At 41.2% G+C, this 25,489-nt stretch overlaps 1 protein-coding gene across 2 annotated transcripts; it reads right to left on the reverse strand.

Moving 5' to 3' along the window:
• Positions 1–4,150: 4,150 nt before the first annotated feature.
• tbc1d8b (TBC1 domain family member 8B) lies at positions 4,151–23,398 on the reverse strand. Of its 2 annotated transcripts, XM_030437920.1 has the most exons (21): positions 23,132–23,398; positions 20,040–20,150; positions 19,211–19,329; positions 18,882–19,107; positions 18,165–18,405; positions 16,684–16,891; positions 16,377–16,544; positions 15,681–15,842; positions 15,316–15,466; positions 14,925–15,139; positions 13,458–13,575; positions 13,066–13,351; positions 12,846–12,975; positions 12,673–12,771; positions 12,520–12,588; positions 12,186–12,426; positions 12,029–12,094; positions 8,387–8,479; positions 8,166–8,213; positions 7,986–8,083; positions 4,151–7,865 (listed from the first exon to the last, which is right to left on the reverse strand). In XM_030437920.1, the coding sequence occupies exons 1-21, from the start codon at positions 23,256–23,258 to the stop codon at positions 7,404–7,406; spliced, it is 3,438 nt and encodes a 1,145-aa protein (XP_030293780.1). In that variant the 5' UTR covers positions 23,259–23,398; the 3' UTR covers positions 4,151–7,403. The 2 variants fall into 2 exon arrangements, with proteins under 2 accessions (XP_030293780.1, XP_030293781.1); XM_030437921.1 differs by lacking the exon at positions 8,387–8,479.
• Between the last annotated feature and the right edge of the window lie 2,091 nt (positions 23,399–25,489).

The raw sequence follows: 25,489 nt of genomic DNA on the forward strand, positions 1-25,489 counted from the left end.
CATCAAGAACAACACCCAATTTAACTGATTGCAAAAGATATTCAGGCACACCGATCTGATACTTAAGTCCCTCTTGATTATTAGGTGTGTCAGATGAAGAAGTATACAGCCATTACCTCTATAACATATTAGACACATATTTAATCAACATATGACGAATGAAAAGAAAATGTCTGTGACTGTCGCCGATCTGCAATAAGCCCATCAAATCATTAGAACCAGCCTGAAATAAAATGATTGGATGGCCTGAGTCTTTCACAAGCCTAAGTGAATATATTGCTGAGGCTATTAGAAACAAAGTCACCAAAGAATGGCAGAAAAAGGGCAGTAAAATTTCCCAGCGCTAACATGCTAGCTTCTCTGTCGTTTACGTTTCTTATGAATGAGAATGAGGTCACGGTACGCAGGTCCTGAGCCAAAGAATGAGTCGATGCAGCAGCGACAGACTGTCGTTCAGCGGCTAACACAGTTAGCACAAAGCACACAGCAACAACAGAGAGCAGTAACTTCTCGGCCCGGTGGCATTCTGATATCAAAGGACTCAGATCAGGATCGGGACCAAAGGGACCTCACTACAAAAATTGGTCTTCATGTTGTCATACAGTTCAGTGCTTTGCAACAGGTTCTGTCTTTCAAAAGCAGAAAAAAGTCTTCAAATGAATGGATCACAAGTGGATGATTCTTATCATTATGTTAAAGGGGGCTCATATGTGAAAAGAAAATCAATGATGTCACATAAAAGCAGAGGCTTTGTATCCAATACAAACATTTCTACAATATGAATGTTATGTGATAATCAATCTAACGTCGGTGTTATGTGATACCATTTTCACAGTGCGTCAGTGCAGCCCTGTTATGTTCTGTGCCCGGAGCTTCGCCGCCAGCTGCAGCAAACACACACAGACTGAGTGCGACGTGGATGGACCCATTTCTAAAAGCACATGCCATCATACGCCCTTGTGAGAGCTACTATGCTTCAAAGACTCTCTCACGGCTGCTATAAATAGCTGCCGTGAACACTTGGAGGAGCACTGTGGGTGTAATGGGGGGCAGGGGACCAAAAGTTTCTTCTCCTGCATCAGCAGCAAAAACAAGTTGTTGACAACAGTTTTTACAATGTGGCAACATGTGAAATCTCCGTATTTCTTTCTGTGCACCAAATAACATAATAACATGATAATAACAGCAACAGTTTCATTAATTTAGTCAAATACTGTAAAAAAACTTTTTGGCTGGCTTTGAGTGATTGCGTTTTGATTGGTTTATCCCAATTAAACTCATTTTAATTTCCATATTTTACAAGTCTAGCTGAGAAGTTTTTAAAAGCACCAACAGCATTTTGAAGTGTCATGATATCAGAATTCTAGATGTAATAGTAAACTAGTATTAAAAATTATACTTGAGACATCTTTTGATACCTTAGGATCGAAAGTAAATGGGTTGCAGGCACACCAATAGAGTTTTTTCCCCTCTTTTTTTAAAAATTAAGAACCTTTTAACCTGTGATGGTACAGAAATATAACTGATCACAAGACATTTATAATAATGGTAACATCTGTGCTGCCTTGGTTTTAAAATCTAATTGTCGATTGATTCTGACTTTTTGTTCCTATTTTCTTTTTTGGATATTTCACTAATATTGAATACTGATATTGTCTTATACTGGGCTCAGTGTGTGGCCCTGCCCCGGAGATCCCACTGTTTGTAACTGGTTTTATATTTTACTGTAAATTATGTAGTGATTTTTGTAATATCTTCTAATATCTGTTCTATCTTGTGGTCCTATAAAAGTATCAATTATCAATATTTTTGACAATCTTTTTTTGTCTCACTATGTCTTCAACATCCAACGGAGATAACCAAGGCCACTGGGATGTTTGATTAAAGATCCACCCCAATTCAAACTGTTGCTTGTCTTGTCAGGTAGAGCAGTTTGTGAAAGGCCATGGGTCCCCATTAGCTTTCATCAATCTTATAAACCAATACGAGAACTCTGAAGCATCCAGAGCAGCCCGATCTCTTCTGACAGGACAAGGCTGCGAAATGCAACAGGTGACGGGGTTAAGGTTGTGAACTCTGGGTTATAACCATATGCAACCAAATCTCGAAGCCAGAATAGTACGAGCAATACGCAGAGAGACCATCCGTCACCGAAGCCACACTGTTGCTCATAAATCAAACGGACAGAGGGCACGCTTTAGGACGAGCCAATGAGGGGACGTTTCACTTTTAATGGTGATATATTGCAGATATGCGTAGGTCCGACATTCCATGAAGAGGCTATTTTTGTTGGTGATGGTGTAATCCTGGTTTTTAGGTCAAAATATGACCCACTAATGGAGAAGAGTGACCAGCAGGACAACAAACAAGATGTGGTTCTCTCTGCCCGAAACAAACAAACTTCGGTTTGCATGTGGAAATATAATCTAGTGTAGTTAAAATCTAGTGCATTTACATCCCGATTATTTTAAATTTAAACAGCCAGAAAGTAAGCGAGTGTCATCAGTGTAATTTGGTGCGTTAGCCTCCTTAAAATGCTTCAGATCGTCACTCAAATCTAACATGTTGCCAGGATTGTCCCATTAAAATCATCATACTTACTGTAAGTTGTGCACCACGACAGGTGGAACCCTTTTTGTGGCCACAGATCTAGACGGGAAACTTGACAGGGGATGTAGATATTTATTGTTTTCTTCTGGGAGGGGGTCGTCAGCTGTTGTGAAGGGGCAAAGAATTTCCAGACCTGTGGCCGAAGTCTGGAGCCTCTCTAAAAACAACTATGACAGACACAATAAGCATTTATTGAGTCATAACTTCCCTGTCCTCGGCTTGACACAGTTGTAAAAGATTGACAATGTGACGATAAAATGACAATGTGGAGGGGTTCCTTCTAGTGACTGAGGTAACCGAGAGTTACCACCTGAATCTGCAGGTTCCCTTGACTTTATAAAGCTTCATAGAGAATTCTGGATCACTGGCTAACCGGTCAACATCAAACAGTACTGTTAGCAATTAGCTAGTGAGCATGGTTGGAGCATTTAGCAGCTTAAGAGTGAAATATGTCCCTCAGGAGTTGATTAGAGGGCAGATGTAGAGCTTAAATATTGACATACCAGGCGGACATAAATGAAACTGGATAGTTTTAAAACTGATAGCTCCTAGCTCCAAAACCATAGGTGGCAGTAACTGGACTTGTCGCTCTTTGCTGTAGCTATCTTTGGCTGAAGCGACTATCTGCAGTTAGCACAGTTAGCTGTTGAGCTGCAGGCACCGCGACCTCCAGGTGGCTCACTTAACCGGCCTCCCGATGAGCACCAGACTGGGACAAAGCACAGCCACTGAGTTTAATAAACTTAGGACACAGTATGGAGGTGATTTACAGTGGCTTCAACCAGGACTATGACTCAGGGGACAAGTAGACATACCGGAAGGGGACAGGAGAGGCATGAAGAGAAAGTCAGGCGTCAGCAGCAGGTGAAAACAGCCTCTGTTGCTAGAATATTTTCACATTTTCTCTATTTTCTCTCTATTTTGATCAAAGATGTTTTCTCCTGATTCGCTAACACGGCAATGTCAAAGCTCATTAAAAGGGAGAAACTGGTTGCGTTTTTCTTTTTAGTGAGGAAAACAGATGTAAAAATATCTCCTTTCTTGATATTTTGTAAGTTTACCTTGTTGAATTGTTAGTGAACTTACTACTTAGCCATCTCTTGCGTTGCTGTTAAGACCAGGGCCTATGGGAAAGCCTGGCAAGTGGTATACAGAGACGGGATGGACCGGGGCTAACTGGTTAGCATGCTAACTTCTGCAATACAGTACTTATACATCTTTGACAGAACATCAACACGGTTGTTTCTGCAGAAACACAATGAGTTGGCTTAAGTTTCTCATTGTACATGGACCCACCCTCTTAAAAGTTGTGTTTTTCTAAAGGAATTTTGACTTTGAGCCCTTTGATTCTCATGCAAGAAATGTTACGTTAAGCTTGGTTTTCCAGCCACGACTATATTTTTAAGCATGACTTGCTGACAGATAACCCAAAAATGCATCTGCTTCTGTCCCTTAAAACATGAATAAACAAGTATCTCTAATCATGAGTCACATTTCAACTCATGCTTGTGTGTGTGGGGTGAAAGTGCTTCAGGCGACATTCATAGAATCATCACTCTTTATTCTGATACCTCTGTATAGAAATAAAAATAAATCATAATCAAGCAGGTAAACAGAAAATATGCTCCACACATTTTTGCAAAACAAGCTTTCAAGCAAAAGCTACAGAGTGTCAAAGCTGTAGACTACATTTGCACATATAATGACTCAGTTAAACATATGCTAATGCAGTAGCTGGAGCTTTATCCATGCCGACTGTACACTCTTGATGCATAATGGCAGAACTTTCAGCGTGCCAGGAGGATGACGATTTCCAACCTTCTGACTTTCCATCGGCTGTTCCTACAACGTCATCTCCTTTGATTTATTCCCCCACCAAGAGGGAAACCACAAACTATTTTTGGGCCAAAAAAAATCATTCGAAGTGCATTTTTTTCCAAAAGCAATGCCTGCAGAAATACAGCAAGGAAATTACTTAGCATGAAAAGGTTTGATTTATCTTAACCACTGTTCTACATTTCTTCCATGATGACCAATAAATGGATTATTGAAAGCAAAATTGTCTTTTATGATCATCTAATCGTTAAGATATTATCAAATAATCAGAAATAGACTAAGCATGCAACAAACCAACATGAAAAGAACCCTCTGAGAGACTACAACAGCTTCTTTGCTGAGAGGTTGTAGCTTGCATTTCTTAAAGGAGACCGATTATGCGTTTCATTTTTTTTCCCTTTCCTTCAGTATGTTTGATGCACTTTGTGTAGAAACAAAGTTAAAAAGCCCAAAGTCTGCACGAATTGGAGTGCTCTCTCCCACAGAAAAACACTTCTCCTGATGTACCTGAAACACCTTGTCAGTAGTCCTGTCTTTAATTCTATGACTTTGTGACATCAGACTACATCACTGTGTCACTCATTTGCATAATTTAGGCCTATAATGACAGTAGACGCTAAAGCTAAGCTAAAAACATGACAGAGCTGACTGGAGACACGATGAGCTGTACTGACTCAGGTGTGTGTGTGTCTGTGTGTGTGTGTGTGCGTGAGCTGACCAATCAGAGCAGACTGGATGTTTGGGGGGGGGGGGGGGGGGGGCCTTAAAGAGACAGTAGATTAAACAGAGCGTTTCAGACGGAGGGGGAATTTGGAGAAAAAAAAAGATTTTTTGAGCGTTAAAGCATGTAAACCTGTTCTACTTGTAAACCAAAATAAAATTATGGATCTGAAAATGGACATAATATGTCTCCTTTAATATGTGAAGTTGTTGTAACACTGATGTTACGAAGTCAGTGTTAACCTACAGGGGAACAGTCGTAGTGAAATAGTCAGACCATGGTCATATTTTTTAAATAATGGAAATAAGAGTTTCCATTTTGAATGATTTAGTTGCAAAATGATCAAATAATCAGCCCCTAAAGCCTCAGGTGGAGCTCTCCTGTTGAAACTACTGTTTCATTATGGCTTTAGGTTCCGATGACACTTTGGATTTAAGGAGCGACCACAGATCAAGTTCTTCTTTTTTACATTAATCATGTAAACAGTGACAGATTTTATCTTTTCAGTTCTGATGTGTGATGGCTGTGTGTAAAATCCTTCATTCCTTCAATCGCTTCAACAATCCAACCCAAGAATTACACATGAAATACATTTCAGATTGGTCCTTAAACCTTGCGTGAAAAAAAAGCACGACATAACATTCCAAGCAAATTGCATAAAAATATAGCAAACAGAGAATTGCACTTGCACTTAAGAGGTTCTAAAACAGGATTTCCCTACACAAGCAGAAATAAAGCTCTATTAAATCTGTCAATTTGGCCCCATGGAGACGACAAGCTGCTGCAGATGCTGCCATTTTTTTCATTCCTTTTTGCAATCCTAAGCCTTTGAGATCTAGCAGAGATACAAGTTGTGAATCTCAAACAAGTGTGCAAATGATTCACTGAGATAGAAGCAAAAAACGGAATAAAACGGAATACTGTTAAGTCAAATGTGGCTTTCAGCAGCGAGCAGTACTATTTCACTGAAGGCTAGCATAATGTGGCAAACCCTGTAACTATGCTACACATGCTCTATATTTTAATGTTACAGACATTTGTAAGCTATGTTTAACTCAGTCATATATTTCGTATGTCCCAGGTCGAAAAAAATATCCCTTTTCTCCCTTTTAATTTACACAAATTGCACCCTGAGTTTAAGTTGTGTCCACAACAGTCCACTAGTTCATATCTTACATATTTCAAGCCCCATAAATACAATAATCAAACGACTATTGGATTGACCTCTATGTACAAAACGCTGCACTTATACACTAGAGTATAACATCCTACATATACAGTAAGACGGACGTAAGCAAACAGTACATTAAACCGATCAATCGCACTGTGAAGATTGCACATTTTTGAGAAGCGGACGCAGGAAAATTTCCCTACAGCAGCACTATTACACCTTTACACACCAGAGGTTCACACTTGAAGTCATGCTATGATATATTTTACGGCATGTGCTGCTGTTGGAGGAACGAGACGGATGAGTGCGCTGTGGCAGTACAGAGTCCTCTCTTGTATATTATTGCAAAGTTATGATATAATTCAATCTGTTATGCTCTCAATAAAACATATCTGACATCCTTGAGATCCTTGAGATCCCCTCTGAAATCAATGTATGGCTTCCAGGCACAACAGCGCAGCTTGTCCTCACTCATTTATTCTGTGCCTGTTACAACTAAAAAGCTTGTGTTTCTCACTCACAACACGTTTACAGTAAGAGTAACACACCAAAGTCACAGGACATGTCAGCATTTTAACTACAGCGGTGACAGAGAAAATATATCAAGATATCCAGGAGGACTCTCAGTCACCTTGTCTACGTTATTTGTTACAGAGCTGGAGATCTCAACATGTCACCAAAGACAGACGGAAGGACAAACTCTTCTGTCTCTGAATACAGAGACAGAACTAAATGTCCCTTATACAATACAAAACTATAGTGTATGTGCTCCATGGCATATTGGGGGGGGGGAGGTAAACTCAATTTAAAATCTGAGGCTTAATGAGCAAATTAATTTAATCAACGGTGGTTGAAAATGCATAATCAGATTTGAGGATCGACAGCCTACGTTACGTCAGAATGGAGGCTTCTATGAAAAGAAAACGCACTGAAGCCGCAGGTCAATGATAAGAGAGTGAATGTGTGTCCTCCATTTCACTCTGACCGGCTGCCTCAACAAAACCCAGGAAATTCACGGGGACTTCAGGAGCAAAGTTTCAATTCATCATCGTTCGTCGTATCCTTTCATTTATTCGCCTTTAGCTTCAGCTGGGCAACCTTAGCTTGTCCCAGTTTAGCGTGAACATCGACGGGCCGCTCGAAGAAGCTGACTAAGCTCGGCTCGTTGAGGAGAGAAGCCAGAACCTGCTCGAACGAGAACGACCACTCCGTCTCCGTGAGGTCGGGTCCTGCGTCCTGACTGTCGTGGGAGCCGGTGGTGGTGGAGCTCTCTGGGGTGGTGGGAGCTTCTTTGGGTGAAGACTCATCCTCCTCCTCCTCCTCCGCAGCGGCAGCAGCAGGAGAATCAGCGGTGCTGGCGGGCTTTGTTGACTCAGGGGGGCTTCTTGGTTCCTGCAGCCTCCGTCCCACCTCCTCCATCCTCAGGAGGAGGCTGGTGACGTGAGCCACAGCTCGGTACAGAGACTCCTCCTCTGGATCGCCGTGAAATATGTTGTACAGGGTCTTGGAAAACTGGATGAACTGAGTCTGAGATTAAAAAGAACAAAAATCATATAATTGTGAACATTTTAAGTTAAATCCTTTTTTTTGCCAATTCAGGAATTAAATATTCTCTTTGGTAAAAAGACACAACTTGGATTGAATTACCTGATCAATTCGAGGCAGGTCCTTGATGGTTTCCTCTTTCTTCAGTATTTCATTCTGCCACTGTTTCAGGTAGGCCTGCAGGTCCACTTTTCCTCTGCCTGTGATGTTCACACACAAACACTCAGACGTTTTTAAATCACAACTTAACTGTTTTTGTAATAGACTTGGGTGAAATCCTACCTCTCTCAGGGCTTTTTCTTATCACACCGTCCACAGGAAGATCGAACGCTGGAATATATAAGCAGCATGTGAACAAACTGCGCAGAGAGACGCTTCAAGAACCATCAAATGCATGCAGGGACATCAGGCACAAGCATCGGGACACAATTGTGACAGAATTTAGACTGAAAAAAGGGTAAAGGGAAGTGTTGAAAAGGGAGAGAAAGAGTAAAGCGGCTAACCAGTGAGTCTACTCAAGTGAGAAGAGTCTTCAGTCACTGGAATAAAGTGCGGGATTCTTTCTTCCTTTGCGTGCAAAGGACTACCTGTGAAAGCTGGAAGATACCGATTGTGAGTGAAGAGGAAGAGAGATGAGCTTATTAGATTCAGTCTAATGCAATTCGGTTTTCACAATCCTGCAACAGATTGTATCTTTCTGAACACGGATGCACGAAAGGGCTAATATAATGGGAAACACAGTAATGGGAAATTTATATTATTATGTATTCGTCTGATAATTAGATTACAGTCGATGCACAGACGGCAATAATATGAAGCCAAACTGCTCTCATTGATTTAAGAAGCGCAGCAGCTACACTCTCCGATACAGTAGGTGGCGGTATGCGCGGTATACCCTTTACGATCTGCCAATGGACACAAGGGAGAAGAAAAAGAAAGAAATAGAAGAAGAAAGAAGTAAGAAGAAGAACAAGAAGTAGAAGAAGTATGTCGAGTGTTTGGTGTTCTACTGCACTTGATAAACATTTGAAGAGTCAGAACTGTTTTTTGTTTCTGTTGCAACAGTGACATCAGTTACAATTAGTTCGGTCAGAGCTTTGGAACATTAGATCATCCATCTTTGTTTACCACATCTTAGCCTTTCTTACCCTCAGGTGTGAATAAACTACAGATTTAAAACTTCTTTCTAAAATAAAACACGTGAATTATCAGTTAACATATTGGTATCGGCCATGACAGGCAGGTGATTATCAGTATTTGGCTGATACTGTAGTGAGTGATGTTTTATCGGACTGTATTACATCTTAATTGGTTGCTCATAATCTATTAACATTAGGAGCGGATTATAAACTGGCAACTCGTTGATATGTATGAGATTATTACACAGGTATAGAGACACATTCAGAGAGCAGCATCTGTCTGTTCAAAGAAAATTAAGTATTGATTCGAAAATATAATAAGATCTTCCTGCTCGTTTATTATGAGATGTGCTACACTGTGCTTGCATCCTCCAACCCTCCACCGATGACTGTGTCTGTATGTGTGCAGGCATGCGTGCAAGTTTTTCACTGCTGCACTAAACAATTACCCTCACAAGCCATCAGTGTTATTATATTTGCCTGATAGCTTCTCGCTATGAGCGGCACAGCCTGAGGTTCGGTTACTCGTTTCAGTGCGTCTGTGTCATGAAATCCGTTGCCGAGATTCATGATCCAAACAGACTGAGCCGTACTGATCGCGGTGACCTTTGCTGTGACTCAAACTTCACCCTAAATGGCAAATAATATTTTGCCATTTAGGGTGAAGTTTGAGTATTAAAATATTATTTGCCATTTAGGGGGAAGTTTGAGTCAAAGCAAAGGCAAAATGGCAAAATATTATTTCGAATCTAACGGGCAGGTTTACTGAGAGAATCCGTGACCTTTCCCTTGTGCTAAAGATACGTCCGATTCTCACCAATGTCACCAACTATCAGCTGAGAACCATGGACACTACATTTCAACGTACACACGATGCATTTCAATGTAACATCAGGCTGATATTAATCCTAATGTTAACATTTCAGCACATTCTGTAAAACTCTCAGAACAGGAGAAACCCCTCGGCACGATAATCAAACAACGCCGATGTAGCTACACGTTAAAGGTACAACAACGCATTATGTTGTGTCCCTACAGCCAGTTACGACACAGATGATGTCACCGAGAAGCTCCTCCATTCCGCTGACTGGAGCTGCTGAGTGAGTACAGCTGCTGTTCTGTGTGCTTGGACTGAAAAAAAAAAAAAAACCTGCAGACTCTCCAGCTCCAAATAGCACATGATTTCATTTCCTTGATCAGTGGAGTGTTTGGCCCAGTTCCAGCGTCAAAGCTTTGATGTTGGCTCTCGTTCAGGGCTGTCCCACTGTGATATCAGCACATGCTTGAGGATCCATGTTGTTTACTTTGTCAGCTCTCTCTGCGCACGTTCCCGAAAATCTCTCTGCAGACTTCGCTCGAAGGGGGGGAAAAAAAATAACCCAAAATCCAGTGCTGAAAAAAACTGAGTATGAACTACCAGCCTGTGCATATAAATCTCACTGTCACTATTACAAAACCGCTGTCCCACAAATTAGACAGTCTGTGACAGCACCATACAAGACCTGTCCTTGGTGCTGAAGCCAAATGCACTCTCCACGAGACATAAAACAAGCCTTTGCTGCTTGCTGATGTTCACTGACCTGGCACATCACAAGCGGTGACTCAGTCCTCCTGCGCTGCTGAGCTGTCAGTTATAATTTGAACTCTTCTTCCTCGTCGTGGATCGTCTTTGTAGAGAAACTAGCCCACTGTTAAATGCCCTAACAGCCCCTGACACCCATCGTTGCCATGGCAAAGTTCTTTCACCAAACGTGGACTATTCTTACCCCCCCCTGCCTTCAAGCGCGCGCTGCCACATCATCTAAGACAGGAGCCACACGATCAAGGACAGTTTCTTCCCCCAGGCGCCGTGCTCACTCAACAGACGCTGAGTTATGGACCGGATTATCGAGATGACAACTCGTATGTTTTCAATCCCTGTAGACTTTCAGACTGATGAAGTCTATCTGACCTTGTGTTTTACTTCTTGATGTCTGCTGCTGGTGCTGCTGTTTTATTGCTGTCGTGTAACGGCATTAGTTAGAATTTGGAGACCATAAAAAAATCGAGTCTGAGGGCATTTATGATCACTGCAGATATGTTTTGAATGAAAGATACTCGAATACAAAGACGTTACAAGAGGGTTGTCCACAACAGAAACAGCAACAGATTTGTTGTGTGTGTGCTGTGAGTTTCCCCATCAGTGCAGGTTATTATACACTATTTGGAAATAGAAAGGTTAAAACATTATATATCAGTATCGGTGCATATGTTGGCCAGTAGGTAACAAGAAATTGAAGCACAGTGATGCCAAAGTGAGATGCAACGACTGCTTGACTAGTTGTCAATTTTAAATGAATTGTCAACTATTTTGATAATCGCTTAATCGATTACAGAAATAATCCAAGAGAAAATAAAAGTCAAAATGTTTTGATCCCAGTTTTCTTTTATGTGTATTTTCTGGTTTCTTTACTTCGCTGTGACAGTAGCCTGAATATCTTTGGGTTGTGGACAAAGAAGATGTTTACGCACGTCATCTTCTCCACCATTTTATAGAGCAAACAAATAAGGGATCAATTGTAAAAATATTTGTTAGGTTATATGTCAAACTATCTTTATTTTCAGATCATTTTGACATTGACTAACCCTATGATTTCTCATATTTGCCTGTTTTTTTATGTTTTTTGTTTTTATCTATTAACTGATTTTATTCAATTTCTTTACGTGAAGTTAATGGATGTTTCTGGAGTTTTCCTTTCCCTCCAATTGTAGAAATCATGTCTATACATTGTTTTATTGTTTTTGTCTTTTTGTAAATACATATAAAATGTTAATAAAAACTATTTAGAAACAGCGTCACTATTACATATTTTCTCAACCAAAGAGCACTGGCAGGTTTATTCTACAGCAATTCTTCAACATCCACATTTATTTAATTCCAAAAAATGTATCGTATTGTAAATATTATTGTATGAATTAAAATCTGAATATTGCTGATGTTAGCAGCGTCACTTGTTGATCACTCACCTGGTGGCAGGTGTAGCTTGAAGAGGAATTTCAGCTTATTTGTGAAAGATCCGTTGTGCAAAGTATCTGCGGGAGAAGCAGTTTGAAGTTATAGCGGTGGGGCTGCTGAGGCCGACGGCTGCGTTAGCGGAGCGGTGCAGAGAACGAGCGAACTCACCGAGGGCGCAGCAGAACTCTTTAAAGTTGACGAGGCCATCCTGGTTCTCGTCTATCAGGCGAAAGATCCAGAGGGAGAGGGGGCTCTTGGTGGAGCAGAAAGCCCAGGGCTCCAGCAGGGAGAAGAGCACACTAAACTGCTGGAAACCCAACTGGTACTGCTCCAAATAGGCCAGGCTGGGGTCATGATGGAGCAGAGCCGGGCTCTTCATTGTCCAGTAGCAACAGCGGAAATGTTGCCTCTGAAAAAAGAAAAAAAAGGGCAAAACATGACATTTCTGTTTTTCATTTTTGTTATTCTTCTCCATCTTATCATTTTCATGTCTGCGACTCACTTTGAACAAGTTGTAAAGCTCATCAAGCTGGGCGGCAGTGAATCTGACTTCTTGGGACACCACCCGGATCTGAAAAATAGGTTTAAAATTCACCCTTAATACCACGGAAACAATACAATGACATTAACTACTGTGAACTCAACGGTCACTCACAACATTTTGCTTGGTCGTATCCTCCAGTGTCTGGATCACGTACAGTTTGTTTCTCTTCCGTGAACTCTCGACTTCCTCTGAACGGATATTTCCATATTTCTAAAACAAAGAGCAGTTAAATGAGCCCGATGCCAAAATCACTTAATAAAAACTCGGGCGAAATCTTGCAGTACCTCGTAGGCCTCTCGGATCAGCTCGCTGATGTCCACCTTGGGGTGGGATGTTTTATCGTTATTTCCCACTGAGGCTTGCTGCACTGTTGGAGGCAGTGGGCTGTCTTTGTTTGTGACGCTATCAAAGAATCTGAAACAACACCATCAGAGAGAGATAATCATTTACACAACATCAGTGTCTGGAATACACCAGCCCTGCTTAGTTTGTATTCACACAGACTTGTTGAGGATGGTGACAGCCTCGGCGTCGTCGTGGCAGCTGATCAGAGCCTCCATGTTGTAGTCCAGCACCGCCAGGCCGAGCTGCAGGATGGCTTTGATGCCATCGTAGAAGAAACAGTCCACCACGTTCACGGCGCTTTCTATGGGCAGGACGCTGATGAAGAGCGTGAGAAACCAGGACAAAGACACGGACGAGAAGAAACTCAGGTCCGTCATGTGCTCCACCAGCTGGGGGAGGTTTTCCCGAATCAGATCCTCGAACACCGCCTGGTCGACCAAAGCGCCTGAGGAAAGATCGACAACGTTTCAGAGTGCAAATTCGTGAAATATGTCACATTTGATGACCAGCAGAAAGAGGGTGAGAATGACATCCTTTGCAGCGTCTCTTACCAATAATCCGGCGGTTAAAGTAATCTGGCAGCATCCTCTCGCAAACGGCTACTAAGAGCCAGAAAGCCTCCTCTTCTTTTGCGTAGAGCAGGAGGACTGAGGTGAGAATGTTCATGGCCTGAACGGTAAAAAAAAAAAAAAAAAAAAGGACACAGACTTCTCTTAGGTTTACTGAAGAGAGGAGATGAGTATAAAAGTGTGTGTCAATGTCTCAGCATTTTTCAGAGCATCAGCGCCTTTTTCAAAAAGGTTTCAGTGGTTTCAGATCACTTGTGGCCGTTTTTGGAGCTCCAGGGCCTTTTCTACTTGGCCTTCTTTAAAAATCAGCTCTGCTTTTCAGAGCTGCTGCGTCGCTCAGTGTAGCGAAATGAACAATCAAAGTGAAGTGGTATAAAACCATAAGGGTTACAAGTTGAAGTCTGTAGCATGTATCAACTGACCTAAAACAGCAAAAAAAAAAATAGGACAGTCTTTCATTGATTGCTGTAGAAATGAGGAGACGAAGAACGATCATGAGACATTGACATAGCGGTGGTAGCTGCTGGAGAGAGTGTTGTGTCTCGTTACTGCCGAGTTCATGCACATTAGGCCGGAAGAATTTGCTGTCAGCTCAGACGCATCAGATGTGTCGCATTTTTCTCCAGTCCACGGTTTCTACAACTACTGTAAATATAGCAGACACAGAGTCAGCCAAGCTCCAAATGTGTGCCTAATTTCTGTTTTGCGAGTAAATCTCATAAGGCTCTCTGCCAAACTGACAGTTTGTGCTGAAAGCCTGTTTCTCTCCCCTGCATTCTGTCTGCAGTATTATTATTATCATTAACTCGTGTATTACTCTTAAATCATGATTTTAACGTGAAAGTTTTTGAAATATCATTTTTGTATAGGACTGTAACTAGGGATTACTTTTGCTGTGGATCAATCTGATGACTTTCTCCACCATTAACTGACTGATTGTCTGGATTCAGTCCAAGCTGACACCTTCACAACATCTCTTCTGTCCACACAATAGTCCAAATTTCAAAGTTGTTCCAAATAAATGAAAATTCTCTAAACAAGTAATAGGAGAAGCAGCAGATAATCACATTTGAGGGTCTGGAGCCATAACATTTCTTTCGTTAAAAACATTACTTGAATGAAAATAAAAATGGCTGCCAATTCACTTACCGCCAATCGACTAATTGAATAATCAACCAATAGTTGAAAACAAAACCTAATTTTTTTAGAAAACAAATTGTTCATGTGTCCTGCAGGTAAACATCTTAATTTGAAAACTGAAGGTGTCAGATGTAAGTGCAATATTTTCCTTTAGTCAAGCAGTACAAGTATCTCAAATTTGCACTTATGCACAGCACTTGAAGAAATGCACATAGTTACTATCCACCACTGGCTAATTTAATGAAAGCCTCTGCCTTTAAGAGCAGACATCTTTTGCCTGTTTAAACAATTCTAAAGGAGTCAAAGTACCTGGCAGTATCCAATTTTGGGGTTCCTGTATGCATAGGCAGTGAGGACTCTGCGTAGAGCGGAGATTCCTGTGTCGCTCTGAAAGGCAGGGTGCTCTGGCAGAGAGCGGTGCAAGTCTCTCTCTATTTCATCTGTAGCCAAAGTGCTCGTGCCCAGAGACTGTTCCACCAGCTCGGTGTAATAGCCGGGGTGAGTGGCCATGTCGTTTACGGCTCCTGCAGAGGCAGAACCACAGTCAGTCCAGAAACAGATGCCGCACAGATCCCACACCAGCCATGTTTTACTTAATTATTTATATTGAGTGTGTACTTAGCACTAGGCTTTGTCAACAAGGTGCAGACACAGCAGATCAATTACTGCACATAGCAGAGCGTTTCTGCTGTACAAATACCTGAAAACAGCATCCACAGCTCTCCTCTCAAGGCCTCAGGAACACCGCGGACAATCAAGTCTCGTGTCTTCCTGGTGAAGAACATACTCGTGCCGCGTCCGTACTCCGAGAAATGGATGTTCCACGACTGCTCCTTCATCTTTTCTTTAAGCTGTCACACACACACAAGCAGCACACGTCAGTGTTATTGTTCATGCTCCACTATGCTGTCAAAACTGGTTGTAATTGTTGTTTCACGTCCACCCCTGAATTGATTAAACACCCACAAGCGCAGCCCCCATCCGGCAGGTTTTATTGCATCAATGTCAGTCACTCAGAATTTCTAAGAGAACGTGGTGCTGGTTTCATCTGAACAAAAACTTTACCATTTTGGGGTCAAGGTTTTCGACATCCTGGGGGTGGAAAACAGTCATGAGAGCCTCGGTGCTCACAGCCTTGCTGCTGTCTTTCTGCCCCACCATCAGCGTTACGTCTTCGGGGTTGTCCTCGAAGTGGTTGATGAGTGACTGGCACTCACCTCGGATTGCCTTCGTGATAAGGACACGTCATTTATCAATGTCAGAAAGCACTTTGAACTGCAGAATAAACAGCAAACTGAAGGTACAGAATAGAGTCAAAAGTAAAACATATTAAAATCTGTATGGTCATAATTCTAAAAATGTTCACTTTTACATACAATACTCCGAAGCTGTTTAATTATACTCTGTTTAATATTTCCTGGTTTAAAAAAGCTGATATATTGTGAATTGATGGCGCTACCACTCCCTCCAACCCTGACATATCTCTCGGGATTTCAAGATCTAGTGGTAAGTGACACATTTCTATGAGTAGCACATATCCGCAAAACACTGCCAGGAGGAAAGCTGAAAGTGTGACTTTTGGGATTTATCAGTAGATTTATATTCAGTCTCTATTTTCCTCCCTGTTGACTGCTGACTGGAGGGGAAATGCAGTTTACTTCATTAACGTACAGAGATGAGGGGGGGGGGAATAACAGTGGGATATAAACCGGGTTCTTTACGGTAACTTTGAAGGACACAAAACAAGAGTTAAGACGTTACCTCTGTTGAAGCAGAGTGCTGAGGGCTGGCACTGATCCCACACCTGCTCCGGATTGTGTTGGCGAGCCGCTGGTAGTCCCGCACCTCGGAGAAACGCAGCGCCCTCTTGCCACGCACGCACACCGTCAGCGCCCTGCTGCTGGAGTCTGGTTTCTCCACATTCACAACCTGGAGGAACATCAGCAGACCAGACAGTCACTGTCGCCACTGCTCTCCATCAGTATGCAGAAAGCTTTTCAAGAGTCTTTTTTTTTTTTTTTGGCAGTGTTTTCAAGAACAAAGTAATGTCGCCTTTGTTTCGCATTACCTCTCGCATTGGAATGATGACATGGCACTGGCTTCCGTCCTGGCTGGCGAAACACAGGTAGTTCTCAGACAGGCAGATCTTTCCAAGGGTGTTGTAGTGGCTGAAGGGCACCCACAGGAAACTCTCGTGCACCTCCAACAGGTTTTCCTCTTTGGGGAGCCTGAAAAACGTCCGGAACTGGTCGCTCTTTGCGTGAGCCTCTAGGCCTCTGTGGGGGGGAAGGGAAGAAGAAAGTCATGAGCGGGAACATCATCGACTGCCATCCCACATATCATTCTTTTAGGCACTGAAATATTTAATTTAGATTATTATAAATCTATACTATATCGTATTATTAAATATACTGTATATCATATAGAATAGACAGGTAGATATTTCACTCTGCGTCTGTTTCTAAATTGTTCTTAGGCATGTCACCAGTGCTGCTTTTATTGGACATATTGTCACGAATATAATAGCATACAAATGCAAGAACGCCCTTTCAGAAAGTAATGCACTTTGACCAAATGTATAAATGTTTGATATTGTCACATTAATCTGGAAAGAAATCAGAAAATGTGTTTATAGAATTGTTATTCTAAGCAAAGAGAGGATTTCCCAGTGTCCAATCAAGATCAATGCATCAAGCTTAGTTCCCTGAGAGTTAGAAAAGCAACTTCAACACGCGCAGAATTTGCTCAATAAACAACACAAGACTCTAATCAGCAAAGTACTGTCATAACAAGGCTGGCTCAGAGGACGGGGAGCCGTTTCAAAACCACTTCTCAGGGGAGGAAACAAGGCCAAACGCTTGAGGTGGGCTTAGAAATACAAGGATTTCCCAGAGGATGACAGGAAAATAAAATAAAAAGTCCTATTTACTGATTAATCCAAGTCTTGGAGAGTTACGGCCGTAACAGAAGGGCGTATGCGAGGAGGTGAAGATTTATGGGGGCACTTGAACACCGAGAAAGCCAAGCATTCACAAGTAGCTTTGTGGAACACTGTCCAATCACGCTGGCATAACATGAGTCATTGGTTTTTGCACAAACTTGTGGAGTCCATGCCAGCTAGAGTTCATGCAGTCATTAAAACAAAAGGCGGACATATCATCTACTAAGATATTCTGAATCCATGGACAATTTTCAAAGATTTAATTCTTCACAACTGTTAAGCTAATATCTTTTAAATTTAAAAATTTAGATTTAAATTAGATTCAAAACATATGTAGAATAGAAGCATCCTGACGAGCGGTCTCAGACCTTTGGACTCCACTGGATATCTCACCGAAATAGCCAAATTAAGCAACCGCAGCACGTTGATTTAAAAATACCTGGCACTGGTATCTTCATGGGTGACCTACCTGCCACACCAGGCAGGTTAAAACAAACACAAACACTATGTGTCCGCAGTCAGACTGCGTGTTTACTCTGGTACTTCAAGCTGGCAGCCAGCACTAACAGGATCATGGAAAGCTGTGCAGTGAAGCAGACAGACGGTACCTCTTGGTGATTTGCAGGGGGTCGGAGAGCGCCGGCTCTCTCTGGAAGGCCTCTTTATCAAAAAGGCGCTTGATGGAGTAGTCGGCCAGCTGCTCCATGATGACAAAGGTCTCGTTGAGGTGCAGCAGCATGGAGAAGTAGTGATCCTCCCCGTGAGCCAGGACGTGGATGCTCTCGGTCAGGAGAACGTTGGAGGTTTTCTCCAGCCTCCACACCTCGTCCCAGGAGATGACCAGTTTTACTGCAGATTCATCACAATGACATGAAAATGAAACTCAGTGATTAAGGCTCACAGCTGCAAACACGAGGATCATGACTGAATCTGTGTTGTTATTGTGTGATTCTGTTTTCTTTTTGTCCCATTCTTGTCAATTCAAGTATATGGAATGCACTGCGGTAACAACACACTAAAATAAAGAACTGCTCATACCAAGAAAATTAAGTGTTCACAGCATCATTGTGAAAATTCTTCAAATGTCAGTGTTATCCATTATCCCCGCTGCTTGTCAAGCTTGCCTCCACTATGCGGTCCACTTCAGTTAAATGGATTCTTTTTATAATAATGAAAGCTGTCATTAGCTGGAGCTACTTTCTTATGTAAAAATGTTCAAAGAATGTTCCTTTCACGCCATAAAAGTACAAAACTACAGTGGCTGTTAGGAGCTGTTACAGTCTTTGTTAGCACCAATGAACTTCCAATGCAGAGGAATGGCTTACTCTCAGATCCCAGCAGGTATGAATAGAAGCACAAGAAGTTCGTGCTGAGGTAGAGCCAGCCTTGGCAGGGCACTTTGCCTTTCCAGTAGCTGCACGAGTAATACGTGACCAGTTTTTCCTCCTGAGGCAGCTCAAACCACTTCTCAAACCTCAAAAGTGCCTCTCGGAACTTCTCGGGATCTTCCTCCAGCACCAGGGACGTCTTCCCTTCCTCAGCGATAAGACCCTGACGAGATAAGAAAGACTCTCATTCAATATTTTGTAGCTTACAATTACAGTCTTGCTGAGAGATGCCCAGAAAATCAGAAGGACTTTTTATTAGTTCTTACTCTAATCTTGCCCTGTACGAAGCTGGTGATGTCTTCACTGGAGTCGAAAACAGAAAGCGTCCTCATGATGTTCTGCTGCAGCCAATCCCAGTGCTGAACGATTTCCTCTTTGGTGACACCTTGTACAACATCAAGAGTGGAAAAAAACTCATGTCAGATATCGTGTTTTCGACTACTTTTCTTATCTATATATATAAAAAAAAAGACTTTGCATGGCTGAAAGTGCAGAAGCTGAGAAAAGTCGTGGTTGCAATTAGTAAGACCACAAGTTAACAATTTTGTCATTTTCTAATGTGAGTACATATCAAATCACCAGGGAAAATGTTCTCACAGCAATGGTTCAGGCAAGTTAACATAAGTTAATATTGTATACTCTCAAACTCTCAAACCCGCCCCACAGAGCAGAGTCTATATGTCACTGGTATGAAATTGTTTTCTCGTGGGCAATTATCTCATTATCCCGAGAAATCTGCCATCTGTTTTTTTTTACCTAAATTAACCTGCTGAGAAAATTACCTTTATTATCTAGAGATGACAAAATAATTAACTTTGTCATCTTGAGAATTACTAAAGAAAATGATCACAAGGATGGAAATTCTCGGCTCATCCGTGTTAAAGAAAAAACGGCAGGAAGAATGTTTTCTTAACAGTAAAATCTTTAAATGTGGATTTTGGGAATCTTTGGGAAACACTGTTGGTCAGATTGAATGACTTACCACAGTCTGTTTTCAAGCAATTACAACATTCTACCTCAAATGCAATATACTGTAACTAGGTAATTATTTGATTCAATGTTTGTCAGAAACTGATGAAATACTCTGTGACATACCGCATGCTATCGACCAATATACTTGTGAGTCTGGTGTGTGGTGCAGGATGCGGAAGGGAGCAACTTTGGATGTTGAGTCCAACACAGTGTCCAGAGTTCCCACCAGGAGGCCTGTAACACACAGCACATAGATATTTTTAAAACCAAAACTGTTACATGGGACCGTCAGCCATATGAGGCCTGTGGAAATCTGTAATACAAATAGATTTATAACAAAAATCTTAAAGAAGCAAAGAACAAAAATAAATACCGTAATTGCCTAAAGTGATGTCACTTAGTGGCTAAGTTGCATTGTGGGTAAAAGATGAGCCACTGGTCTAGCATTGCACTCCTATAACCTTTTTGGGGACTCTTTATGAACAGTTTCAAAACAAACGATCAACATCGATACAGCAGAGCCAGAGATGTCGTATTTAATTCCACGCATTGTTCTTCCTTTTCTAAACATGGCAACCTACATTACCCACAATGCAACTCAGCCATTGAGTGTCATCGCTGGAGGCAATTTATCAGATGTAGCTTTCTTTGAAATCACAAAAGGTTTTATACTGTTTACATATGTTACTCCCTGTGACCTTCACACATACTTTAATGTGTAACATTGGTGGAGTTGCCCTTTAACAGTTTCTTCCCCTTTTATACTTTCTAGGTCCAGACAGCACACAAATAGATTTTTAATTTCTGTTTATATGAATGAACCCAGATGTACTTAATGGAGATTAGTTTTTAAATTGTGCGACAGAGCTCTGCTTAATTTTAGCATCAGACAGATTTAAGCAGATTCTGATAGTGTCTATTAGTAGTCGGTGTATTAAATATATTTCTATCAATCTCTTATTTACACTCGTCCTGACAGTTTAGAAATGAGAGATCCCTCTGCTCCGCGTCCGAGCCGCACAACTAAAATTAGAAGAATCTGTTACCTTTACGACTTCTCTCTGACATGCCCTCCATGAATAATTAACAAGGTCGCAGTGAACCACACTCATGCACTGCATCAGCATTATACAGCCCCTCTGATCATGGATCAGCTCTCCACATGTTCTCCTGGTGGAGCTGCTGAGCAGTTAAAAGGATCAAACACAGTTCACATAATGTATGCTCTCATCAGTAAAGAACAACACCACACGGTCGAGGACAGACTTGAAAACACACAAAAGACACGAGACAAGGGCTCTTGTGCTGGAGCGGGCTTCAAGTGCAGCATGCTGTGTACAATCAGGTAGTATTTAACCTCCACTGTCATTAAACCACTCGGATGGGATATCGGCGCTTTTGTCTTCAGCCAGAACACCATTCATTATCATTCATTATCTATTAATTACCTTACGGCTGTCACACTGTGGCTGGCAGGTGGTTAGAAACAGTGGGTTACAATCATTGGTGGTATTATGAGCGCTTCCTTTAAACTGTAAAGATCCACAAGAACAAAGAGTGTCTCTCAGTTAGGTTTACACAACAGGATGTGTCCAAATCAGAAACTCACAAGCAGACTATTGGGTCTGCAGACCTGGGAGTGTACTTGATAACTTGCTAAGTAACAGAGGCAGGGGGGGTTTAAATTGCAATATGTGGGTGCCGTTAGCAAGTTAGCCCAGTTAGCCGTGCATCTAGTGGTCCAGACTGGGAGCTTGGAGTACCACAGTAGTGATGCTGCTTGAGCCACAAGCACAGGAATGTTGGATAGTCGGGTTAGTTGGTTAGCATGCTTACTTCAGTATTTAATATAGACACCGTAACATGAAAATGGTCATTTCTTCACATTCTGTTGATCATTTTAGACATTTTTTAATTCATTCAACTAAAATTCTTACATATAAACACCTTCAACAATATACTTAGTCAACTAAAATGACATCAGGGAAATTAAGTAGCAAACCTCACTGGCAATTTAGTAATCTTAATATCCCCAACCATCTTTTTCTGCATCACAAACTCTAAATGAAATAAAGATTTCGTATCAAACACTATATATACAGTGATATCAATATACAGTCTGTGTAATAGGGCAATATCGGCTGATATATTGACCAACCGATCCATCTGTCTGGCTCTAAAAATGAAGATATAAGATGCTGTTATCCCAGCTCCACAAAAATGCTATGATCATTAGCTGATTTACAGTAATTTAATAATGAGACAAAATTAACTTTCTCAAATGTGAGTGGGGTTTTTTTTGTTTGTTTTTTTGCCCTTTTCCACTTTATATAATTGTAAATTCAATAACTTTGGAGTTCTGGACTGCTGTTAATAATTGACAGTTTAATCAATACAGGAAAACCATTAGCTGCATCTCCGAGGCTGTAAAAAAAACAACTCTCGGGGGTTTTCTCTCTCAACGCTTAAAAAAAATGTTACATCTCAACTGTAGCTGAGCTTAATATAACCTAAATTACAGTGTGACAACTCAGCTGAGCATCAATGTCACCAAAGTGGGCTGACATGGGTGACTGTCCAGGGAGCAGGCAGTCCCTGACATTGCATTGACATTAAAAAAATCCTGTTATATTTCCAACCTCGGGGAGAAAAGTGGTGCAAATACCCTCAAACTGACAAGAGCTGTCCTCCAAAATGCATGAATCCAAGTCTGGTGATGTGACTGGAGTCCAAATCTGACACACAACTGTGGCACAAAGTAGTATAAAGCACACGCACACATCATGTACATGTAATCCAACCACAGGGACATTGAATGCACCATGAAGTGGACACACTTCTCCTGCATGTAGCCTCCTTTTTTTCCAACTCTTTACTGACACAAATAAGCCAAAACACTGCCCGACACGTTCACTCTTCAGCAGACTTGCGTGTGTGCTGTTCGCCTCCCGGCAGGCTCATTGATGTTGACACTTGGTTTAAACCTGTTGCTATGAGGGCATTTTACTGTAGACGAGCAGGCTACACAGCAGCACCCGCCCTGCAACACGGGCAGGCAGACAGACAGACAAGACAAGACAGCTACGTTAGCGACGCTAACGTAAAAAAAAAAGCGAGTTAAACCCGGTGAAAACTTGTTTATTTCAATGTGGTTTGGGTGGTTGCGTTGTCCTCCACATGCGGGGAGGAGGTGATATCATAGCCGCTAACGTTACCTGTCAGCCCGCCTCCACCTTCTCCGTACCCTCGTCTCCTTTGCAGTACGAAATACTCGTTATCCTTCTCGGTGACCCATAATTTAAACGCGTTTTTCAGCAGGATCTCTTCCGGTTTGAGCCACATGTTTGTCAAATGTCACGGAGTTGTCCACCAAAGCCACCTGACATGTCACGGTTATCTTGCAACGTAGCCCGACATCAAACCCGTGGACATTTGTTTGTGTCCGGATCCCTCCCTTCCCACGTCGACAAGAATCGCTTTCAGAGCTGCAAGGCATCCTGGGAGTTGTAGTTGTTTTTGTGACAAGAAGGCGGGGCCCCGGAGATTCATTCTGTGGGATCAGCTGTTTTCATGAATGAAAAAAGAAAAAAAGAAAAAAAAATACTACTGAATAAATTGTTTATTTATTAATTTATCATATTCAATTCACCAGCAACATTGTTTTTTTATCCTTAATTTTTAAATAGTCAGTAGACATAAACGCAAATGTTTCGTGATAAAGTTAAAGATGCACTATGTAGTTTTAATCAGAAGACAAAGATCTTGATCGATTTTATGCCTAAATAAACTAAACAAAAACTCACTTTATTGTCATTACTGAATAAACAAACTTACCTTAAAGGAAACATGTCATACTGATTTTCTTTGTTTATACGTGGCGGACCCTGCCACCTTTCTAGCTTCAAATGGTGTTTCTGGGGACCTTAATTTCCTCTGAGAACAGTTTTATTATTCACTTATGGAGAAGATAAATATTTCTGATATCATAAATATTAAGACTCAGAGTTACATTTATTCTCCAAACGACATAGAACATTATAATAAAAGGAGATTACAGTGAATGGTGGAATATCCATGAAAATAATTAGATAAATAAGATTAAATGACAAAACAGCGTTAATATTGAGGACAAGAACAAAATGCTATGCTAATGCTTTATTAAAAGGATTTTAAAGACTCAAACATTTATTTTTTCTGCTCAGTGACACAATAATAACTTATGTAACACGGGGTGAAAAACAAGACTCTGCCGCCACCTTTCACAGACGTCTGTTTTATTTCAACCAGTGATGCTGAGGAAACAGCCAAGAAGGTTTCTACAGATGTAACCTGACCTACAAATGTTAATTGTAAAACTGTAAAGAAAAGGGGGAGCTCGATGCTTTACCAGTGACTTATGACACATCTATTGTTGGTAGTTGAGCATGAAATGTGTAATACTAAACAGCTAGATGTCTGTTGCTTCACTGGAGGAAATGAGAGTACCATGACGGCTGATTCACTTGCTAGGAAGTTGGAATGTAAAAAAAATAAGGGATGTCAGCATAATGAATAACTGTAAATCCTGTTTACCAAAAGTGTGTGGACACCTAAAAATGACACCCATATGTGATTGCTGAATACCTACATTCAAAACCTCAGGCAATAATAGCCTCCACTCTCATAGAAAGGCCCAACTAAAGAATTTGGAACAGGAATATGCTCTCATTCAGCCACAGGAACAATTATGGTCCGTTGCTAATGTTTTATGATAAGATCTGGCTCTTAGTCGGTGTTTAAGTTCATCCCAAAGGTCTTGAGTGGGGTTGAGGTTGCACTTCTGAGCAGGCCAGACAACTCAACCCACAGAGAAATCAGAAACCTCTTCCTTTCTGGACCTGCTGTAACAGGAAGGGGTGTTCCCTAAGCTGCTGCCTTCAAGCTGAAAGTACAATGGTAAAACACCATTGTATCCAAATATGTGGAAACACTTTTGACCCTATACTGTGTAATAAAGCTCAAGACTGCCTTCCTAAATGATGAGGTCGGTTTGCATTAATTTGATTTGGACAGCAGGGGTCCTGTTTGAGATCCTGGAGCTCTTCTCCTGGATCAACTTGTCACCCCCTGCTGGCACAAAAACGGCATCAAATACTCACACAACATAGCAAACAAGCTATACAGCTGTTTCAGGAGAAATAAATCAGTTGAAAATGAAGACTGACTGCTTTTATTATTGTTTTCTCTTTACATATATGTGTTTTTTTATCCTTTTAAATCCTTGGTCAAACTAGTAATCATGTCATGTTGAGGTGTTTAAAAAGTTAAAAACTCTTTTCCCCTGTTCCTCTTTCTCTCCCTCTCAAATCAAGTAAGCTATGACCCATAGTAAAATATTCACATGTAACTGTTTAATTCAAATAACATCCTTAAAGTCGATTAATAGTATTCAGAATTCAACTGTACTGGTGACTGGATGATATATGAATCAGTAGTTAACACAGTCAGAGGAAATGGATATCAAACAGTACCAAGTATTGAAATTTATTATTTTAAAAGCTCGAAACCGAACTTAAAATATCCATACAAGTCAT

The sequence above is a fragment of the Sparus aurata genome, chromosome 13 (assembly GCF_900880675.1).
Source record: "Sparus aurata chromosome 13, fSpaAur1.1, whole genome shotgun sequence".
Taxonomy (NCBI): domain Eukaryota; kingdom Metazoa; phylum Chordata; class Actinopteri; order Spariformes; family Sparidae; genus Sparus; species Sparus aurata.